Below are 23,847 nucleotides of genomic sequence, written 5' to 3'. Positions count from 1 at the left end.
TTATACTTGTAATACTATTTAGTTTAATACAAATTCAAATGTGTAATAATAATTAAGTTCAACGAGATTGGTAATCAATTGAAACTTCGTTTTCTATAATGAAAACTCTACGATTTTTATTATTAATTATTAACTACAATAATAATAATTATTATTATTTAAATAAATAAAATAAAATAAATATAATAATAATATTATTATATATTAGATTTAATATATAGTATATAATAATAATTATATGTATTATAATAATTATTAATAAATATATAAAATATAATTAATATATATATATATATATATTATTTTATTATAATAATATGATAAAATAAAATAAAATAAAATGAAATTAAATTAAAAATAAATCTATTTTTAATTGTTATTAATATTATTATTATTTAAAAATATCTGTAATAACCCATGTAGTTATATATATATATATATATATATATATATATATATATATATATATATATATATATATATATATATATATATATATATATTATTTTATTATAATAATATAATAAAATAAAATAAAATGAAATTAAATTAAAAATAAATCTATTTTTAATTGTTATTAATATTATTATTATTTAAAAATATCTGTAATAACCCATGTAGTTATATATATATATATATATATATGAACAACGTTTTTCCAGTACTTAAAACATAAAAGGGTAAGAATGAAAGAAAAAGATAAAGAAAAGGAAAAACTTGGAAAAAGGGAAATAAAGACTCAAAGGTCAAAGCAATTAGCGATAAATATCAACGTTGGAAGAGGCTTCCAGGTTTGCCACGATTTACCGACTTAATACCTTCTTCTTTATCAATATAGAACATCTAGAAATGGTAGTCTAGAATATATAAACAAGAAGGTACTCGATGATAAGGCACGCGGAGAAAGTGAATGAAAAAGATGATGATAGTTAGAAAGAGAAAATAGAGTGAGGGGTGGAAAGGGGGGTTAGGTTGAAAAGTAAGGGATAAGATTTCTGGATGAAAGAGCAAAGAGCTTTCAAGTACTGGGTGGACCAAAAGTATTTAACTGAATACTTCAAATCAATTATATAATACCTTACAATTTAATTCATCAAGTATATTATTTATATTATTATTATGTTTTTCATATATTATTATCTTATTTATTATTAATATTATTAGTATTAATTTTACGATTTAAAAATGATATTCAATTTTGTGACTAAAATTAATTAGATAAAGATCTTTTAATGCGTTCGATAAATTTATAGGTTAGAATACAGTAAAAGTAATTGACTGATATCGAAAAATTAATTATTAATGTTGCATTTATTAGTATTATTATTAATTGTACGATTTAATAATAAAATTTAATTTTAGGGTTTTAATTTAATTGGAAACGTTCTTTTAATTTGTTCGATAAATTTATAGGTTAAAATACAGTAAAAGTACTTGACTGATATCGAAAATTCATATAAAATGTATTTTTATTATTATTACAATTAATTGTACGATTTAAAAATGATATTCAACTTTATGGTTAAAGTTAATTAGAAAAAGTTCATTCAATTCGTTATATAAATTTATAGGTTAGATTAATTATTCTTGTTTTTCCGATAGTTTTTATATAGGTTACTAAACATATTATATTTAAATTATTATATAAAATACTTTTAACCATGTATATAGGAATAATTTAAAAATTCTCAAAATTAATCACACAAAAGTATTTCGAATAATTGAATAAAAATTTTGCAAAAAATAAACAACACCCATCTAGAGTACAAACTTTTGAGTTCACCCAGTAGAATTTGTCTTTAGTGCATTTGTAAAACTCTCGGTGTTCGAGTAAACATTTTAACTCGGGATAAAGCTTGAAATCGTGTGAAGGGATTTTTCGGAAGGGATCGTTCGCAGCCTGGTTTATCAGAAGGGATGCATTCACAAGTGGCAGAATCCATGTACAAAATATATAATATTTTTAAATATATACACGAGAGATAGTAGAAGTAAGCAGAAGAAAATAAAACGGAAGATGCAATAGAAGGTACAGAAAAAAAAGAAAAAGTTGGAACATGTGATGGGTAGAAAATTTTATTTAGGGATAAAGTGATGAGAAAGAAAAAGGGGTAAAACGAAAGGAAGGAAGGAAGGGAAGGGAAGGGAAGAAGGGAAGAAGGAAAGAAAATCTGAGAAGGTTAGACGTCGTAGTAGTCGACAGTTCTGAGAGTTTCACTGAGACCACGCATTGCACCTTTCAAAAGATTTCCCCTTCACTCAAACCAACTCTCACCGTTACTCCCACTTTTTACCTCACACCCTAAACCCTACACTACTACCCATCCCCATCCCTTCTAACTTTCAATTCCCTTCATCTGGACAATTCTGTCTCTTTCACGTTTCCTGCCTTTCGTGTCGTTTTCGTTCCCTTTCCATCTTCCTTTACATTTCCTTCTTCTTCTTCTTCTTCTTCTTATTTTCAGAATGAGAAAATGAGAGAGGAAAAGGAAGAAAGATGGTTGAGAATATCTCCAGTTATAGCGGCATTATAAATGCCCTAGGGAATAAACAGGTCTAAGTGCGCACTGTGATGCGTATCGGCTTTTCCCATTACAAACCTGAAAAGACGACTATGTTGGTCTTCCTTGTCATCTTCTATGTTCGTTCTACTCGTGATACCTTCAGAAAACTTTTTTTTTGCTTTTTTTTTTTTGCTCTATCTTCTCTTTTATTTTCCATTTGTTCTGCTATCACCCTTTTCGTATCTTTCATTTGAAAGAATTGAATCGTTTCAAAAGGGTCATACACCATCTTGATACACGGAAAAAGACAATTTTCGTTTTGATGCAATTTTCAACTTGAGTTATACTTTATGGGGGCCTTATACCTGACCTATATGCAATGTTAGGTTTACGGGTCAAGTTAGGTTCATGAAACAAGTTAGGTTGATGGGTCAAGTTAAGCCTATAGGTCAAGTTTGGTTTAAGAACAAAGTTAAGTTGATGAGTCAAGTTAGGTTCACGAGCCTAGTTAGGTTTCTAGGGTCAAGATAGGTTCATAAGTCAAATTAGATTCATAAGCCGAATATGTTCCGGAACCAAGTTAGGTTCACTGGTCAAGTTAAGCTCACGGGTCAAGTTAGGTTTATGAACAAAGTTAAGTTGACGAGTCAAGTTAGGTTCATGAGTCCAATTAGGTCTCTCGGGTCAAGTTAGGTTCATAGGTCAAATTAGATTCATAAACCGAGTATGTTCAGGAACCAAGTTAGGTTCACTGGTCAAGTTAGGTTCACAAGCCTGGTTAGGTTTCTGGGGTCAAGTTAAGTTCATGGGTCAAATTAAATTCATAAACTAAGTATGTTCTGGTACCTAGTTAGGATGATGGGTCCAATTACGTCCACGGGTCAAGTTAAGTTTACGAACAAAGTTAAGTTGACGATTCAAGTTAGGTTTCTCAGGTCAAGTTAGGTTCACGACTAAAGTTACATTTACGGGACAAATTAGATTCATAAACCGAGTATGTTCAGGAGCCAAGTTATGTTGAAAGGTCAAGTTAAGTTTGTGAACAAAGTTTCCTAGGTTTTCTAGGTCAAGTTAGGTTCACTGGTCAAGTTAGATTCACGAGCTTAGTTAAATTTCCTGGGTCAAGTTAAGTTCACAAGCCTAGTTTCGTTTTCTAAGTCAAATTAGGAAATGAATTATATTTATTTTTAAATAAATTATATTATTATTTTATATGAAGTAATGTAAAACAGGTTGCATTTGTGCATACAAGGTATCCTAGTTTTTTTTTAAATATTGTATAATATTTTTTTTTTATAAATTTTTGATAAATGAATCCATAGATGCATGAAGAAAGAACATTCGTTTCTTCTTTTTTATTTTTACGAGAAAAGAAACTAGAACATCTTGTATATATTTAAAACCATTAGTCTGATAAACCTAATTCTATCAATCAATCTATCTATCTATCTCTTTCTCTCCCTCTTTTTCCATGTAAATGAGAAAAGCAGTATAAAAAGCTTGATTTCAAAGCTTCACTGATTCAATAAAAAGAAAGTGAGTAAAGAAAAAGAAGAAAAAAAAAACAAGTTTAAAAGAATATAACAAAAATAAATTCAAATAAAATAAAGTCGAAAGATTTAATTTAATTAATTATAGTAATAAAAAAAAAATAATTAAACATTTTTCTTTTTTATTTTTCTTTCATAAATTTTTCATAAGTATGTAACATTTGATCTCAAATTTAATCCTTTCCATAATTTTTTTTATTATTTTTTTGAGTAAACCAATTTTTTTCCTTTCATACATTCATAGTATAATTATTAAATAAAAAAAATCTACGTATAAAAATAATTTCGTAAAAGAGTTGAAGAGAATAAAAAATGAAAGGAAAGAAAAATGAAAAAAAAAAGGTGTACAGAGAGAAAGAAGAGCAAACCTCAGTCAAAATAAGAATTTTATCTGCAAAATCGGATCTATTTCTTTTTCACTCTTTACGTATATATATAAAGAGAAAGAGAGAGAGAGAGAGAGAGAGAGATAGAGAGAGATACTTACATACGTCGTGGGAACGATCATCGAGTTCGAGGAAAATCGCAAAGAGAGAAAGAAAGAAAGAAAGATAGAGAAAGAGAAAGAGAAAGAGAAAGAGAAAGAGAAAGAGAAAGAGAAAGAGAAAGAGAGAGAAAGCTTGCTTTGAAGTCAGCCGAGAGTTAAGTTTCCATACTCTGTGGAAAGCTCTTTTTATCAGTAGTACCTACCTCGTTGCCGGAGGAAAATGCTTTTTAAACTTCAACCACCTCAGAAATCTAGACGCGAAAACATCTCCCCATATATATACATACATATATATATATATATATACACACATGAATATATGTATATAGTATACATGTATATATGAAACCTACTCCTCACCCTTCCAACGTTCTAGGTAAAGTAAAGTAGTCCCTATTTGTTAAAAGAGAAAGAACGAGCTAAAGTAAAAGAAAAGAAATTTTTTCAAGAAAATAAATTTAACGAAAACAAAAATGTAGGAAGGAAGCACAAGTGATACGTGAGAATAATTAAACGTCTAGTAATTTTTGCGATATTGAAAAAATGAAAATTTATAGTGAAATTGAAAAGAGACACAACACATACGCACACACATACACATGAAGAACGTTAAAGAGTGGACAGAAAGGAGTTGCATGGATGAAAGTGAGAGTGAATACAAGTAAAAAAGAAATCTGATGATTAGGAAGTGGGGATTAGGACTAGTTTAGTAACAAAAAAGTAAAATAAGTAAGGTTAGGAACGAAACTTTGTATTTTGTTCTATCAGAAAAACATTTGTTCAATTTTGTCAGCTCTAGAAATAAGACATTTTTTAAAAATGGGATATATAATTTGCTATCACGTTGGTAAGATGTCGAAAATAATAATTGGAATTATATTATTCAATAAAGTTTATTTAAGATATGAACAATTTATTTTATTTTATTTAAAAAACAGATAGAACTTTCCGATAGATCTAATATTAAAACTGTACTGTATAGTTTAATTTAAAAAAAAAAAAAAAAAAAAACTGTAAAAGAGTATTCGGATCTAGGGGAAAATCTATCTTCTTTTTTTAACCTAACTTTCTTTTTTATATGTAAATACATATACAGTTTTAGTATATTATATTATATTATATATATGTATATATAGTATAGTATATTTACTTAGTACTTAGTACTATATATATTTACTTAGTACTTAGTATTATATATAGTACTTTTACTTAGTATTCTATATAGTATTTAGTATTATAGTAATTAGTACTATATATATATTTACTTAGTACTTAGTATTATATATAGTACTTAGTATTATAGTACTTCGTACTATATATATTTACTTAGTATTTAGTATTATATATAGTACTTTTACTTAGTATTCTATATAGTATTTAGTATTATAGTAATTAGTACTATATATATATTTACTTAGTACTTAGTATTATAGTACTTCGTACTATATATATTTACTTAGTACTTAGTATTATATATAGTACTTAGTATTATAGTACTTAGTACTATATATATATATATATATATATATATATATATATATATATATAGAAACTAAATAACTAATAACTAATAAATAACCCTAGTAGAGCACAAAATATTGAATACATATTTAATTATACACATTTAATATTAAAAAGACATTAAATGTGTGTGAATCTCTTTTTAATATTAAATACACATGTATTCAATATTTTGTGATACTAGGATAACCAAATAACTAAATAATTAATAAGATAATAAATAATTTTCAAAACATTTTAAAATAAAATCTGACAAACTTGATGACTATAATAATAATCTCAAATATACGTCATTCATATCTTCAAAGAAAATACATGAGGTTTAGTTAATAATTATGTTATCCATGTGCTCTCCTGTAAAAGATAAGAACTCCCAAAAAAAAAAAGGAAAAAAAGAATAAGAAGAATAAAAGAAGAAAACGAAGAAGGGCGAAGGTATGCGTATTAAAGTGCCCGAAGAATTTTTTTCTCTTTCACAGAGTGAAAGGTACACGTAGTAGAACATTATGGAGAGAAAAGAATAGGGGTTGAGGGGGAGGGGTGGGGTTAGATGAAAGAAGATGGGTAGGGGAAAGGTTAGAGAAGGATCGGTGGTGGTGATGGTGGTGGTAGGGAAACAGAAAGGGATTGAAGTGAGGTGAGTAGAGTAAAAGAAGAAGAAGAAGAAGAAGAAGAAAAAAAAAGAAAAATGAGGAGAGAGAAGGGGGAGAAGGGGGAGGGAAGGAGGGAGGAAGGGATAGCTCAGAAGTAAACAGCAAAAATAAAGTAAGAAAAAAGTAAAATGAAGAAGTAAGAAAGAAGAAAGGGTAAAAGGTGGGTGGTAGAGTAGTAAAAGCAAAGGAAGAAGTAACAGAAGTATAGGAAGAAGTAAAAGAAGGATGATGAGGGGTGAAGTGGGGGTTGGGTTGGGTTGGGTTTGGGTGGTAAAAGTAGGAAGAAAGAAGGAAAGAAGGAAGGAAGAAAGGAAGGAAGAAGTTGGTGAACGTGGAAAGAAGTGGTAGAGGTAGGTAGATGGGAAACACGATGAGAACTCGCAGCATCCTACTCTTACAAGCATGCTCCTGGACCTTTGATCGAGCTTTTCCTCTTCCTTTTCTAACCGAACCGGTTAAACTTCGTTAACGAGTGTGCCTGCTGCCTCCCTTTAAGAAGATTTAATTACATTTTTCGCGAGTGCCGGGTTCTGTCTACCCGAGATTCAGTTTCTATCTTTCTTTCTTTCTTTCTTACTTACTTACTTCTTCTTCTTCTTTTTCTTTTCTTTTATTCTACCTTTTTACTACATCTCTTTCTCTTTCTTACACATATATATACACATTTTTAGTTTCTATATATATATATATATATATGTTATTTATTTAGTTATTTTAGTTATAATAATTATTAGTTATTTAGTTACTTATTATATTATATATTTATTCAGTTTCTATGTATATAGAAACTAAATATACTATACTATATTTATATATGCATTATAATATAATGTACTACAAAACTATATATATAGATACATATTATATATAGAAAAAGATAGTTAAAGGTTATTTATTAGTTGTTTAGTTATTTATTATATTCTATATTTATATAGTTTCTGTATATATAGAAACTAAATATACCATACTATATATTAATTATATATATAATATATAGAAAAAGATAGTTACAGGTTATTTATTAGTTACTTATTTAGTTATTTAATTCTTTATTATATTCTATATTTATTTAGTTTCTATACATATTATTTAAACTAATTTTTTGTCATGTTTAAATTATCATCCTAATATGCAATTTAATTAATAACGTTTATTAATATTCTAATGGAAATTTAGTAGTAAAAGTTTCTCTATATTAATGCTTATATACATGTCAACTATTCATACAATACGCATTCAAGACTTCATAATGACAAACTATTGTTTCATATACAATCTATAGTTACAACTTATATGCAACATTTATATTATAGTAGTAGTTACTCACCGTACAGCCCACCTATGTACTGGCATGTTCCAACTTCTCCAAAATGTGTCGATATTGTTCGAATTCCACCAATCACAATAAAAATTTCGATCGGCAAAGTGTAATAGTTCACCCATCAGATTTAAAAATGAATGAAATATTATATAAAAGAAACATAACCACGTCAAATGATTTGGGATCTGTAATACAGAAAAATACAACAATTTATATAAATAATATATTAAAATTTGGTGTAATAAAATAATGAATAATTTATAAATATTAATTTTATTATGAAATATTAAGTGTAAATGTAATATAAAAAATGTTTCAATTAATGTTGATAACTGTTAAAAACATTTTTATATTTACATTTGTCTTAATTATTAAACCTATTAAACAATATTCAGTAACAAATAAAATAGAAAAATGTATTCCCTTAATGTTTTTATAAAATTTAACCCTTAATTATAAGTAAGTGTATTATTTAAACTAATCTTAAAAATGTACTTATTCAAATTTGATCAATAATAATAATACATCAAAAGTGATTCTTAACCTTTGAAATAATTCAATAATGTCCAAATCCATTTTTTATTATATAACTGACACGAAAATCGATTGACCTAATTTTCTCAATAAATTTAGCTCCTATCATAAGATAAAGTACCTTAACAATTTAAACAAAAAATAATTAAAGTTTAAAACTGATTAATACTGATATACCAATATATGAGTCTTAACTCATTCAATATTCCAATACAAGTTATTTAATATTCGAGTTATAAGAAATAACACACACAAATATAAATTTTTCAATAAATAAATGTAACTTTTATCTATAAAAAAAAATTCTTGTTTAATCTTAAAAATAAAATAAGATCAATAATTACAATAAACTCCAATTAACAATACCAAAGTGGTTCAACAATTTCGTGCAAATTGATAAAAATAATAATAACAAAAACAAAATACGAATTATAAAAAAAAACAGGGTCAAAGAGACAAGTGGAATGAAGAAGGGAAGATATCTAACGGATACCTTTTTGGTTGGGTGCATACTTTCAAGGAATTATCCGTTAACAAGAATTTAGAAGTTATTTCATTCGGGATGCCTTTTACGAGTCTTGGAGGTAAAACCGGTACACCAGTTTCACCCCCAAACCCTCTCCCACCCAGTCTTTTTCCAACCCTTATTCAGAAAGCATCATTCACGTGCTTCCGTGGTCCCCTTTTGCACACTGCAAAGGACTTAATAATGCAGGCCCGGGGGTTACAAAGGTCAAGTCTCTTCTTCTTCTGCCGCGAGGCATTCGTAGCACATTTGTGGAAAGATACGGAACAAGTAGGGGTAGAGGGGGTGGGGAAGGGGTAGATGAGTTCCCTACTTCCTTTTTGCTAACGTTCAACATCACACACACATATACACACAGACACAACTGAACTTCGAAACAATCTTATTCTGGTTCCTTCAGTATACTTTCCTTCCTTTCTTTCTTACATTGACTTTATCTACCTTCCTACCTATCTGTTCATTTCTACGACCCCCACCCACTTCTGCTGCCACCCTATCCCTTTGCCCTTCTGACCCCCAGGCCACCCTTTTTGTTTTTTTCTTCTTTTATCCCTCCCCCCCCTCCTTCCCCTTCCCCCTCCTTACCCTTTTAAACTTTAGAAACTGAGGAAACTTCTTAGCTCGACGTTTTAATTTCGTTTGTCCTGGCATTGGGGGTGAGGGAGAGGGGAAAGGTTGGGGAAAATACACTGCTAAGTTTAACGCAAGTAAACGGAACGAGGAACTACTACTACTATATAAGAACAGTCGATACCTTTTGAAACGGTTCTTGGACGATACCCTATTACAAAAGAGAATGAAAAAATGTGACTAACTTAAAAAAAATTACGATTTTAAGGGATAGTTTCTGAACTATTCATTTAATTCTATCCTACTATATTAAATCCTACTATTAGATGTGAAGATATAACACGTTTTTTAAAAAGTGCACTGCTTTAATATTTTGCTCAATTTTGCTCGCTATACGCGTGAGTCAGTCAAGCTCGCGACGTTCTCGCCGATAGTGTGTTAATTTAATTTGAAAATCAATCAAAAATAATAAAAAAAAATAATAATCCGTTAAATCTTTTAATAAAAAAAAAAAAAAAAATAAATAAAAAACACCTGATACACGCGTTTTAACCTCTTATCCGAACATTGAAAGGAATATAGAATAAAAAAGAAAAAAAAAGAATAAAGTAATACACTCAGAGCACCCCGTATGAAACATTTCCAATCATACTTATCCAGGTAATGGTATATTCATGAAAGACAAAAGAGTAGCAAGACGAAAGAAAAAGAAGAAAACAACAAGAGAGTGAAAGAGAGAAAGAGAGAGAGAGAGTTCATATGTTAATAATCGTTTCAGATTGCGCATATAGTAAACGGTAAGACAGGCAAGAGGTACCTGGGAGATAGTGCACGTTTTCTATGCCCGTGGGACGGTCGACAAAAAAAAAGAAAAGAAAAAAAAAACAGTCGAGAAAGAAGAAAAAAGGGGAAGAATGAAAAAAAAAAACGAAGAAAAAGCAAAAGATGAAAAACAAAAAAGAATACAGAAAGAGAGAGAGAGAGAGAAAGAGTGATACGGGAGATGGAGTGGGGGGTAAACAGGTACGAGACAGTGTAGAGCGTATGAGAGGGGGATGAAGAGGATAACAAAATGAGGAAGAGGAAAAGGGAAAAAGAGATAAAAGAGAGAGAGAGAGAGAGAGAGAGAGAGAAAGGGTGGTCGGCAAGGAACGAGAAGAAAATGGAAAATATCGATTAGCCACGTAATGTTACGTACGTGGGCTCGTACATGAATCCAAGGGGTGGGGGCAGGTGGATAGAAAGAGATGGAAGATACTCAACTTACGCAATATGCACGGGCAAGAGGAGAAGAGTATGGGCGCCACTTTTATACTCTTTAATATTTTTCTTGTTTTTCATATTTTGTTTTTTTCTGTTTCGTCTCGTTTTCCTTGTTTTTTTTTTTCTTTTTTCTTTTTTATATCTTTTCGTTATACATACTTTCTCTTTTTTTTCTTTTCCATCCCCCTTTTTTTCATTCTTCGCATTCTCTTTCTCTCATAATCATCATCGGATAGAAATTCCTCATCCTCCTCCTATTCCTTCTCTTTCTCATGTTTCTCCACCTGCCACTCACCTCGACTAGCCCCTCCCCTTCCTACCCTCTTTTCATCCACCTTTCCTATACTTCATCCCCCTACACATATATTCATCTTTCCACACAGATAAACGTCAATATTCTTTAAATCCAATATGTCTGCATTATTGATGAGAGAAATCGAACTAAAGTCAACGATACGCGCATACATGTACACGTACATAGTGTGCACGCGCATGTACTTGCTTGTGTGTGTGTGTGTGTGTGCGATGTACCGGTATGAAGTCTAACCTAAAGCTTTGTAAATTTCTATCTATCCACCTTTATCTATTCAACATTTATACACATACACGTAATAAGACTAGACATATATACACACATACACATATATGTGTATGTATAGAAGGAGAAGAAGAAGAAGAAGAAGAAGAGAAATACACATACGCAATAAGTGAAGGTAAAATAGGAAAAGGATGAGAAGGAAGAGGGTTGAAGGGTAGGAGGAGGGTGGATTGAAGGTGGATACGTATTAATGGTATTCCTCCTTTGGGATAGCCGCGGGGCGAATAACGAGGACGATGTACAGAGACGAAGGGTGGAATGGGAGTGGTACGTTGAGAAAAGGGTGGTGTTAGAAGGTAGATACAGGATGGGTCGTGAATTGGTGAGGGGTAAAGGTACGGGGTTGGGGGTATAAAAGCTTGCGAGAAAAGGTGACTTACTTTCTCTTGCATACTACTACTATTACTAACTCATACTAATACTAGACCCTTACACCCTTACACCCTCTACCCCAACCCCGTTACTCCTACCTTCTAGAAACCCTTCTTACCCCATCCCCCCCTTATTACACTCCCTTCTACCACTGAAGGTATACTGGTAGCTACTTTCTTGCCTGCTGCTACTGCTTTTGCTTCTCTTCCCTTGCTTCTAAATTCTCTCTCTCTTTCTCTCTCTCTCTCTCTCTCTCTCTCTCTCTCTCACTCTCTATTTCTCTTTTTCCATCGTACAATTTTCCATCAAAGAGATTTCGAAACGAGGCACGCGTGCAGAGAGCAAGATGTATAATACACAGACCAGGATCGATCTGAGGAAGCGACCTCGTTGCCAGTAGACTGCAGGAAAATTGCATTTCCCCATTACGACGAGATTAAAGTCTCGTTCCAGGTTGACGTCGTTCTCTACCAATCCCTCTCCCTCCCCCTCACTTGGCCCTTCTTCCTCCACAGCTAGACCTACTCCTACTACTACTACTACTACTACTACTACTATCACATCCACGTTATTTCTTTTCCCTTTCTTTCTTACTCACTCTCACGTACTTCTTTTATCACACAAGCGACCATCACTTCTTCCTTTACTCTCTCCCCCACCCACCCCCTTCATCCCTCTGCTAACTCTCCTTAGTTCTATTAACCTCAGTTTCTCTCTTCTCTTAACCCGTCCCCCTCTCTCCTAACCCCAGTTCTACCTTCATCAAGTGAGGGATTCCCCAGCCCCGCTAACCCCCGCTCACCCCGTTTTGACTCCCCCCCCCCGTAGTCCAACCAACCGTCTCGAACGTTGCTCAGCGTCCTGGTAGTTTTCGAAGTTTACTCGCGTTCCTATATAAGAACCGCAATTAACCGTCGACGGTCATGGGTCGAACGCCAGAAGGATGCCCTTTGGATATTTGCGGTGTAAACGAAAGTAAGGGTGCAATGCGAGGGAAGGAAAGGGAACGGGGGTGAGTGCAAAAGGGTCGTTCCTAAAACACTGTAAGTAGAACCCATAGTCTCGTACAGGGACGATAAGAGACACACAGTTTTCGTGGATTTCTTTTGGATTTGTTTCTTTTAAGAGAAATATCATTATTTTTTTTTTAATTGTTTTTTTGTTTATATTTTCGTCTCAGATTGAGAAACAATTATTTTTCTGAGTTGGAATGAAAAAAAATTATATTTGAAGATATGAAATGGGAATGGGAATGGGAAAGGGATGAAGATGAAAGGGGTAGGTAGATGTGTAAATGGAAAGTACTTGAAGTGTGTTGGTTTTCAAAAAAATACTTTTTGTTGTCACCTTTCGTATTATTTTTAGTCTTGTTTATGTTTCCTTGCATCCAATATCGATGAAATTGCGTACGAGTTTCTCGTGTGTTATTTTATATAACAAATAGTAATTGTTTTTTTTATTTTTATATACCGTTAAAGGGTTTGCTTAACAAATATACGACTTTTAATTAACTTAAGTTTCGGTTTAAGTACGGTGGAATGTATTTTGATTGGCAAGAAAATTTTGGAAAATCGATTTCTGAGATAATTTGATCACAAAAAATATTTTTTTATTGTAAAAATATTTTATTATATTTAAATAATGAAATATATTATTTTTGTAAATATATATTCTGTTATATTTATATCGAAATTTTATTATATTTAATAAAATTGTTTTATTATATATATATATATATATATTTTTTTTTTTAAATTGGAAAGTTTTCAATAAGAATTATTGTGGGTTGTACATTTCGAAGTTGAAAATTTATTTTTATCGGCACACGATCGTTGTCCACCACCCCCAACTTCTTCCACCCCCACTTCTTTTTCTACTTCGTAGTTTCGATTTCTTCGATCGTCTACTATTTCTTGAAGACAAACGTTAAACTCTCTCGGAAAAGGAATACGAGAAGAAAAGAAGAGAAAGAAGAAGAAGAAAAAGAAAAGGGTGCAATTTTATAAATTCTTTACTACACAAGAGCATAGTTATTTTTGTACCAATAGAAAATCGTTCTCGCCTAGGGAAAATACTATAATATATATCTTCCTAATTCTCTTGAAAGTGTCTATGTACGATTTGAAATTTTAACATTTTCACCTACGAGTTTTCTATTCCCATTTGTTTTAACAATACGTTTATTTGTTTTCATAAAAATTATGAAACATTTCTTTTTCTGATTTTTTTTATCCTTTTTTTTTATAGAAGAATAAAGTATCAATAATTATTATTACTATTATTTAATTGGATAACATTGTTATTTATTATTTATAATTATTTTGTTAAATAAATGATCAATTATAGTGTATAGATTTTTTATTAATTTATTATTAATATTAAATTATATTTTGTATCAATTAGATTATAAAATAATTTTAAATTAAGTAATTTAATTTAATAATATAATTAAAATAATTATTAATTTAAAATAACGTTTAACGATTTTAAGATATTAATAATAATATTTCAATAATTAAGTTAAAATAATGCAACCTAATAATTATTAAAATAATTTTAATATAAAATATTACAAATTACATAAAAATATTTTATATTAATATTATTTTCTATATAAATTCTTATAACACCCATGAAATTTCCAAAAAATCTAAAATAACATTGAACATAGGATTATTATTAAAAATTTACTTCCAGTATCGAAATCTTCATAGTAAAATAATTTCTAATTTATTTATTTATTTAATAAAAAATATTTAATATAAAATATACACTTGAAATACCATAAAAATGATTTCACGAGTAAAAGTTCCATGATAAATTGTGATCATGATAAATTTGAATTTTATTTCTCCGTTAATTGTATTCTCTTACTCATTATACTATTATGCTAATAAAACATTTCATTTTATCAACATACATTATTGCAACTTTCGCATCCAACTTTAAAATTCTTATTCTCTTATTTCCCTCAAATACAACCCCCTTTTATTCTCTTTCTCTAACACTAAAATCAATGCTTACCCATCAAAACTTTTCAATTTTTAATATCCTATGACCAAAATGGTACACATTCCAATCCATCTAATAAACATTATAAACAACTGACAAAAATTAACATAAAAAATAAAAAAAAAAGAACAAACGAACGGATCGAACCAATTCCAAAAAAAGAAGAAAAAAAAAGAAACTAGAAAAAAAGAAACTAGAAAAATGTTGATAACTGTATATATCAATGCAACTGTATATCAAAAACTGTATATCAATGCAACAAACAAGTACTACTACTACTACTACTACTACTACTACTACTACTACTACTACTACTACTACTATTACTATTACTACTACGTTCAATTCGGTCACTGTTTTAATCGCGAATAATAGACGTCTCTTCGACCAACGTTAACTTCCCATTCCCCCCTAAAACCAGCCCTCACCCATACCCCCACTCGCCACCCAACCCGTAGCTACCCTTGCTCGTCCCGTTCTTCCTCATCCTTCCGGACTACGGCATCCGTGTTGCTATTATACACGCTCGCGAGAACGTAGTCACTGTAGTCGCTTTGGGACAGATTCATATAATTGAATTCGGTTCACTGAGCTTCGCTTGCTAGCTCCTGGAAACGTTCTCTCTTGCTCTGTTGCTCTTGCTATTAGAGAATACTCAAACGAAACAACACTGTATAATACAACTATACGTGTTATATATGTGTCTATACAAGGACATGTGTTAGATCATATATTTGGATGTTCTGTGAGTATTAGTTTAGTTGTATAGGTAAATTTAAGTGTATAAGTAAATGTCCAGATGTATATGTGTATATGTGTGACGGTTAGGTATATATGAGTATTAGTGAAATTGTATTGATAAATGTAAGTGTATAGGAAAATGTTCAGATATATGTGTGTTATGTATGTGGATGTTTAGTATATATGAGTATAAGTGTAGTTGTATAGATAAATGTAAGTGTGTAGGAAAATGTTTAGGTGTGTGTATGTGTATGTGAATGTTGGGGGTGTATATATATAGTAAGCGGGCTAGTTTTCAACTGAACCATTGAGGCTAACGAGAGAATAACGAGCTACGACGAGGACTATAACGACAACAACGACATAGGACATAGATGACGACATAGACATTAGATGACAAAGAGAATGAAGACATTACTAAAAGGAATAAAGAGATATCTATACACGTTCGACTGGTTTGATCAATTTCAACAATGTTGTTCAGTTTAAAGTATAGAAGTAGCAATAGTAGTAGTAGTAGTAGTAGAAGTTTCAATTACTATGTAATAGTATCTGTGATTGTTCAGATACAGAGTCAACTGTTCAACAGTTTTCAATGAGTTTAGGTTATTCTGTTATTAGTAGGTTGATTAAACGTTTTTTGATGACAAGGTTAAGTTAGGATTTCATCATTGCATTGTATTACATTGCATTGTAATTGGGTTAAGGTTGTATCAAAGTTTTTTAGTGACTAAGTTAGGTTAGGATTCTATCATTGCATTGTAATTGGGTAAAGGTTGTATCAAAAGGGGATGAATTGATTTAATGTTTTTTTTCATGAAATTGCATTAGGATTACGTTGAGGTTTTATCAAGTTGCTGTAACTGTTAAAATTTCGTTAGTCAAAGTACAGTTTGCAATTGTTAACTTCATTCTGAGAGCTTAAAATATTTCTTTTTTGGTTTACCAGATAGTGATAAACAAGATTCTGATTTATAAAATATTATTTAAAGTTTCGTATGACTAGAAAATAATTTTAAGTGATTGAATTGAATCTTTCAGATACTATAGGAGTATAGTTATGTTGTTGTAGTTGCAGTAATAGAAATAGTTTAAATTACTATGTCATAGTATTCGATTGTTCATATACAGATTGAACTGTTCAACAGTTTTCAATGAGTTTAGGTTATTCTGTTGTTAGTAGGTTGATTAAACGTTTTTTTGGTGACTTGGTTAGGTTAGGATTCCATCGGGATTGTATTGTAATTGGGTTAAGGTTGTATCAAAGTGGGATTTGGATACTCTTTCCTATGAATTGATTTAATGTTTTTTATGGTGTTGCATTAGTATTGGGTTGTAATTATATCATGTTTCTGTAACTATCATAATTTTGTTTCTAAGATTTGTTGAAGAGGGCTTATTGGTGTTCAAAGTACAGTTTGCAATTGTTAGCATCATTCTGAGGTTTCACAATTTTAATTTAATTTATAAAATATTATTTGAAGTATCGTATGACCTAAAAATAATTTTAAATCAATTGAATTGAATCGTTCAGATAGTTATAGAAATATAGTTATGTTGTAAAAGTAGTAACAGAAGTTGTCGTTGAATGAAACAGAGTGAAAATGAAAGTTAAAGAGACAAGATTTGTGTGTGTGTGTATATGTTAGTGAGAGAAAGAGAAAATCGACAAAGAAGGTGCAGAAGGGAGAACGTTGAGGTTCAAGTAATGCTGTCAGACCGGATCCGTTTGTCCGTGAAAAGAGATGATCCGGTTCGTTGAGCAACGCGTACAAGTTGTGTTATGCGCCCTGCTGCTGCTGCTGCTACTGCAAGCTACTATGTGGTACATGTAAATGAGCGGAATTTATTCGAGACCACGTTGGAAAAGCGTTGGTAGACGCTAATCGCAAGGTAGATCGGTTTAACGAAAAAAAGAAGGGGGAGAATGAAAGAGAAAGAAAAAAAAGAAAAGAAAATAAATGTAAAAAAAAAAAAAAAAAGGAATGAGAAGAAAAGATAGTCGATGCGAATAAAACGACACGGATAAGTCGGATAAGCCGATCGGATAAATTTACGGTTCTAAATCGAAGCCAAAAAGTAACATGAGAGAAAACTAGATATGTGGTTATCAGCAAATATTGGTTTTTTAACTTGATAAAGATGAAAGAAACTTCTTTATAATTTTAAATCCTAATCTCATGTTTTTTTCTTATCTTTTTTTTTAATAATTTCTTTTTCATATAAATAATTTTTATATTTTATATCTAATCTATGATAGTATAAAATTAATCCATGTTTTCAAACTATTTTATTAAATTGTATTTTATATATTTAATTATTATATTTAAATTATTATATTTAAATTGTATTTTAAATATTTAATTATTATAATTTATATTTAAATTGTATTTTATATATTTAATTATTATATTTAAATTACTATTTTATATTACAGTTTTATTATTTATATTTAAATTACGTTTTAAATATTTAATTATTATTTACTTTAATATAAAATAAACCAAAAAAAAAATATTAAAACTATTTCACCAAATGTTGTACTACACTAAATTGTATCCTAAATAGTAAATTATTATATACTATAGTATAATATATGGTACATACCATATTAAAAAGTTAATCACAAAATATTTTAAAATTATTTCATTAACAAATTGCATCCTAAACAATAAATTATTTCTATTTAAAAGAAAATTAATACAATCACAATATAAAATAATACAATCCTAAAATAAGAATTAAATACTTTACAAAAAATTGATCATATAAAATAATAATAATAATAAGAATAATAATAATAATAAAAAAATGAAATATTTAACACTTTATATAATCAGTGTTATATAATAAAAGTCATAAACGATTTTGCGAACTTACAAATGCTACTAAAATTTCTTACCAAAGTGAGAGAGAACGTAACGACGAAGAAAGAGAAAGAGAAAATGATGGGAGAATATGAGAAAGAGAGAGAGAGAGAGTGAAATGAAACTCTTGGAACAGGAAAGATAGTATCTACAATACGAGTACGCATAACACACACACGCATGTTATACGTGAGAAGCGTGAAAACGTATAAGGGAAACGACGATGTACGAGTATTAAGCGTCGGCACTTATCTGCGACACGTTTACCGACACATTTTCCCTTTCTCTCATTTTCTCTCTCTCTCTCTCTCTCTCTCTCTCTCTCTCTCTTTCTATTTCTCTATCTCTTATGCGTGTAGCTCGTTTTCGAGAGATCGAACGAACCCCATCAAGGCAAACTTCACACGAGGAACATGCTTCCTACGAGTGTGAGAGATTGAATTCGCAAATATTGCTTCCAGGCTTTAAGTCTTCAACGATATTTCTTAACTTCACTTTATCTTTTAAAGATATTAAAAGTTATTTTTTATATATGTATATATTATTATGATTATTATTATAATTAATATATTTTTTTAATATTAATTTAATATTAAAATAGTACTCACGCACATAAAATACTTTAATAAATGCAATTGCAAATATTATATATATATATATATGTTATTATTAATATATATAATTTTAATAAAATTATATTTAAAATTAATATATAATTTTTAAGAATAATATTTAATAAATAATATTTAATTATTTTATGCGTAAAATAAATAAAAAGAATAATATGCGTATTTAATACTCACCGCTAATTTGAGAAGACGTTCAGAGGCCTTTGCAACATCCATGTTCTATAAAATAAAATAAAATATATATAATTATTATTAAACATTTTCTTAAATCAATTGTTAATCATGATCAAAACAATATTCAATTATTCTCCGAGTATTTTAAGTAGTACAAATCAAGCTATTATATACGTTCATTAAGTAGAGCAAGTCAAACATTAATGATCAAACATTTCTAAGTAGTACAAGTCAAGTATCCATATATGATCAAACATTGAGTAGAACGAATCGAACTGCCATTAATAATCAGACATTTCTAAATAGTAAAAGGCAGACGCTTCTTAAAGATCAGACATTTTTAAGTAGTATAAGTCAAGTACCCACATATGATCAAACATTGAGTAGAACACATTGAACTGCCATTAATAATCAGACATTTTTAAGTAGTACAGGTCAAATACCCTTATATGATCAAACATAAAGTAGAACAAGTCAAACTACTATTATAGATCAGACACTTTTAAGTAGTACAAATCAATATTTTCAATCTGGTCAGATATTATTAACTAATATACGTATAAAAACTTTACAAACATAATTCTATCATTGAGATAACAATAAATTATTTACAAATTAATTAATATATTAACTTTTAACTGTAATAAGTGAATGATTCGTAACTTTTGCTTGGTATTGTTTAATATAAATATAAAAAAAAATGAAAGAGAAAATAGAAAAACGTGGCCTAGGGTTCAGACGAAGGGACGACGACGGATAGAAAACAAAAGAAAGTTTGAAAAAGAGACGCGTGGGCAAAACACGTCGACGGATGCGAAATGAAACTTTCTAATTGGACTCGGGTGTACAGCTTTACGCTCTACAGGCTATCCTAAAGTTTCTTTCTCTCTCTCTTTCTCTGTTTCTTTCTCTCTTTAACTTTGTTGAAAGAACGAAAATAGCCCCGTCGAGTGTTTGTAAAAAGTCGTATAAAATTCGGCCCCCTTTTAAAAAACTTCGCCGAAAATGTTTTTTTTTCTTTTCGTGCCTTTTTTCTTTTTTTTTTCTTTTTACGCTAAAAAAGATCGTGACCTCGAGCGTGAAATAACGCAAGCCGTTATTGAAGTATTAAAAATTCAAACAGTGCGACGAATAATGGGAGAGGATACATTGTTTTTACAAAAATTGTATTTTTTTTTTCCGTTCTAATCAATTTAAATCTAGTTTAAGTTATAGTTAGTCACAATTACACGTGTAGAAATTATTACGAGTTATGTAATATTGCAAAAGAGTAATTGTTTATAATTTTATATTACGAACGTTTGATATTAAAATCAAGAAAGAATATTTAATTGTGAAATAGCAATATATTTTCAAACAACACGCGAATGAAATTCTATTTGCGAAATATTATGTTTTAATTGTTTTCATATAAAATGTAAAAATAAAAAATAAAAATTATAATATATAAATATTATATAATAAATATATTAATAATATAAATATTATATAAATAACATAAATATTTTTAATATAATATTAATTTTATTATATTTAATACAACTACAAAACGTTATGTTTTATAAAATGCAATTTTTTTTTGTAAATTTAGTAACTTTTTATTACTCGTAAGTTAATTTATTACTATTAACTAGTAAGTTTTTTAATATAATTTAGTTTATTTTATTAAATGTTATGTATATGTTATTATATTTATTACAAAATGTATGAACAATATCAGAACTTAAATTTGTATAATGAAACTATACACGGTGATCATATTTTAGATTTTATAATAAAAATTGTCCAACACGTACAAACTACTAGTATTACAATAAAAACACACACACACATAGAGAAGGAGGGGAAGAGAAAAAGAAGAAGAATAGTAGAAATCAAGATAAAATCGGTTAAAAAAAAAAACAAAAAAGGGAAACGATAGCAGAAAATTTGCCTAGGCATGGTAAATCCGAACATTTCGAAAATTCGAAAGAACGAACGAACATAGAAACTAACGATCATGTTCTCTTCAACATTTATTTCGTGTAATACCAATATCAACGATCGAATATCGGTCGTTACATTGCATTTCTGTTACTATCGTCTGACCATTGGTGTTACACCGATCTTCCTCTCGATTTAACGACACCAAAATGAAATAACGATCGTGCCACGCGGGTTATTTCGTTTTCCAATGAATATCAAAAAGTCCAGAAAAAAAAAGCACATATAAACACTGTTTCTCTCTCACTCTCACTCTCTCTCTCTGTATGGTATAAAACGGCGTGTGACTTGCAAAACAAAAACCAACCGAATGTTCTATGTAAAATTTAAAAATGGTTCAATGTAAACTAAACCAAAAAAAAAAAACAACAAGGAAAATAATTAAAAGTTAACGTAAGAGAAATTTCAAAATTGCTGATGCTTGTTAAAATAATGTCTTGTCGAAAAAAAAAAATAATACGAAGAGAGTAAAAGGGATGAAAGTGAAAATAGAAGAGGTGCAAGTGTGTGCAAGTGACGAAAAAATAAGATCAATTCTAAACGAGACACATTTTTTACCCAACAATCTTAACATTTTATTGATTTTATACTTTAAACTTTCTATTATTTATTCATTATTTTATTATTATAAAATCAAACTTAGTACTCTTAAATGAAAAATTAAAGAAGGATATACAGTGTAAATATCAAACAAATTTTGATATAAATCTGACCATGTTAACCCATCCCTTTTTCCTATTTCTATTCCAATCGTCACAATGCACTGTAATTCGATTGGATTTGTATTCAATTTTTCTTTATACTGTATATTTCTTTTAAATTATTATTTAGAATTGTTTTGTTAGAAAGTACAGGGAAGTCTGTAGTAATCAAAACAAAAAATGATTGTTGAGTTTATTTGACGAGACTTTAACTAGAATTATTATATATTGGAATGAAATGTAATTTTCACAGGACGATTTCGTTTGATTGAATGTATGAGTGCATATATATATATATATATATATGGAAGGGAAGGAGGGAGAGGGGGAAGGGGGAGTAGGGGATTCGTGCTTTAATATAAATACACACTCGAAAGGCGTCAAAGGGAGCAACCACCGATGGAATTGATATTTCGTGCCGTCTACTAATTGAATACAGGGAAGCACAACCCTCTGGTATTCTCCCTTAAGTGCCGGTTGTCGAAGTCCCTTTCAAGTACTGCTACACGACAGCCCCTCTTCTATTTACACGTACATATATATATATATATATTATATATAATATAATATGTATTATATTTATTAAATAAATCTGTATTTATTATAGTGATTTGTTTAACGTATACTATTATTTATAATATTAATATATATTAAAGTATTTTTTTGTTTATTGCAAGTATAATAAATATAATATTATTAAAAATATTATAATATTAATTACTGTTATTTTAATTGATAATATAATTAAATTGTAGTTAACTATATAAAATAATTAATTATATAATTTTATATATATATTTATAGTTATTAATATATTAAGTAATAGTACAGTATAACATAAATATAATATATAATAATTTATATAATAATATAAATAGTATAATAATATATTTTGAGAATACTATATAATAAAATTAATATATTTATGTACTACAGTATTATAATACATATAATAATATATTTAAAATAATATATATCTTCATTACAATTCATATTATTAATCAATCATTATAATCCTAATATTCACCGATTCACCAATTCATTTCTCAAAATGCAACCTACACAACTACAACATAAAAAAAAAATCCATTATAAATATATATAAACGAAAAAAGATAAATCTCGTCAAATAAAAACTACTCGAAATAAAATCTTAAAGTTAAATGACATAAAAAAATATACACACCTACACACATATACCTGAAATTTTAAAGAGCATCGCAAGATACTCTTTCAACTCTCAAACACGTTCATTGTCAAAAGACAATAAATCCCTCGAGCTATTTCCATTCCTTTTTTTTTAATTATAATACGACCCTTTAATGTATAAAAAAAAATATATATATATATAAAACCGATTAAAACCCCTATCCAACCAGTGCCGTAAAATATTTACGTTCAGCAGTGAGAAATAAAAGTATTTTTCTTTTGTATTTCATTTTATTTTTTATTGTTTTTACGAGAACGTTAAGATATATCCAACCGAGAGAATTTTTTACGCCTTTCCTTTTACTTTTATCCATTCCCATTCTTATCATAATCAACCCCTTTATCCCCATCCCTATTTTACTCGCTGCAGTTCTGTGTTTTCAATTTTTTTTGTTTCATTATTTCTTTTGTTAAAGAACGCGTCTAGAATGTAAGACAAGGGACATGTAATGGTTTATACCCTATCTACCTACAACCCCCCTTTACCCCATTTTTTCCCACCCTTCATCCCTCTTACTTCTATCTATCTATCTATCTATCTATCTATCTATCTATCTATCTATCTATCTATCTATCTATCTATCTATCTATCTATCTATCTATCTATCTTTCTCTTTCTGTTCGTAATTATA

At 29.2% G+C, this 23,847-nt stretch overlaps 1 protein-coding gene across 3 annotated transcripts in view; it reads right to left on the bottom strand.

Moving 5' to 3' along the window:
- The window catches only part of mdy (diacylglycerol O-acyltransferase), a 171,621-nt gene that overhangs the window by 3,373 nt on the left and 144,401 nt on the right, over positions 1 to 23,847 (bottom strand). For all 3 annotated transcript variants that reach the window (XM_015321627.2, XM_015321625.2, XM_015321626.2), the window contains 2 exons: positions 19,323 to 19,367; positions 8,043 to 8,221 (listed from right to left, as the gene is read on the bottom strand). In XM_015321627.2, coding sequence (XP_015177113.1) covers positions 8,043 to 8,221; positions 19,323 to 19,367 — 224 coding nt within the window. The remainder of the gene's footprint in view (positions 1 to 8,042; positions 8,222 to 19,322; positions 19,368 to 23,847) is intronic.

This window comes from Polistes dominula, unplaced genomic scaffold (genome assembly GCF_049000335.1).
Source record: "Polistes dominula isolate Pdom_NZ unplaced genomic scaffold, Pdom_raw_medaka contig_32, whole genome shotgun sequence".
Taxonomy (NCBI): domain Eukaryota; kingdom Metazoa; phylum Arthropoda; class Insecta; order Hymenoptera; family Vespidae; genus Polistes; species Polistes dominula.
Note: the sequence above shows the minus strand (reverse complement) of the source record. Positions and strands in the feature narration are given on the sequence as shown.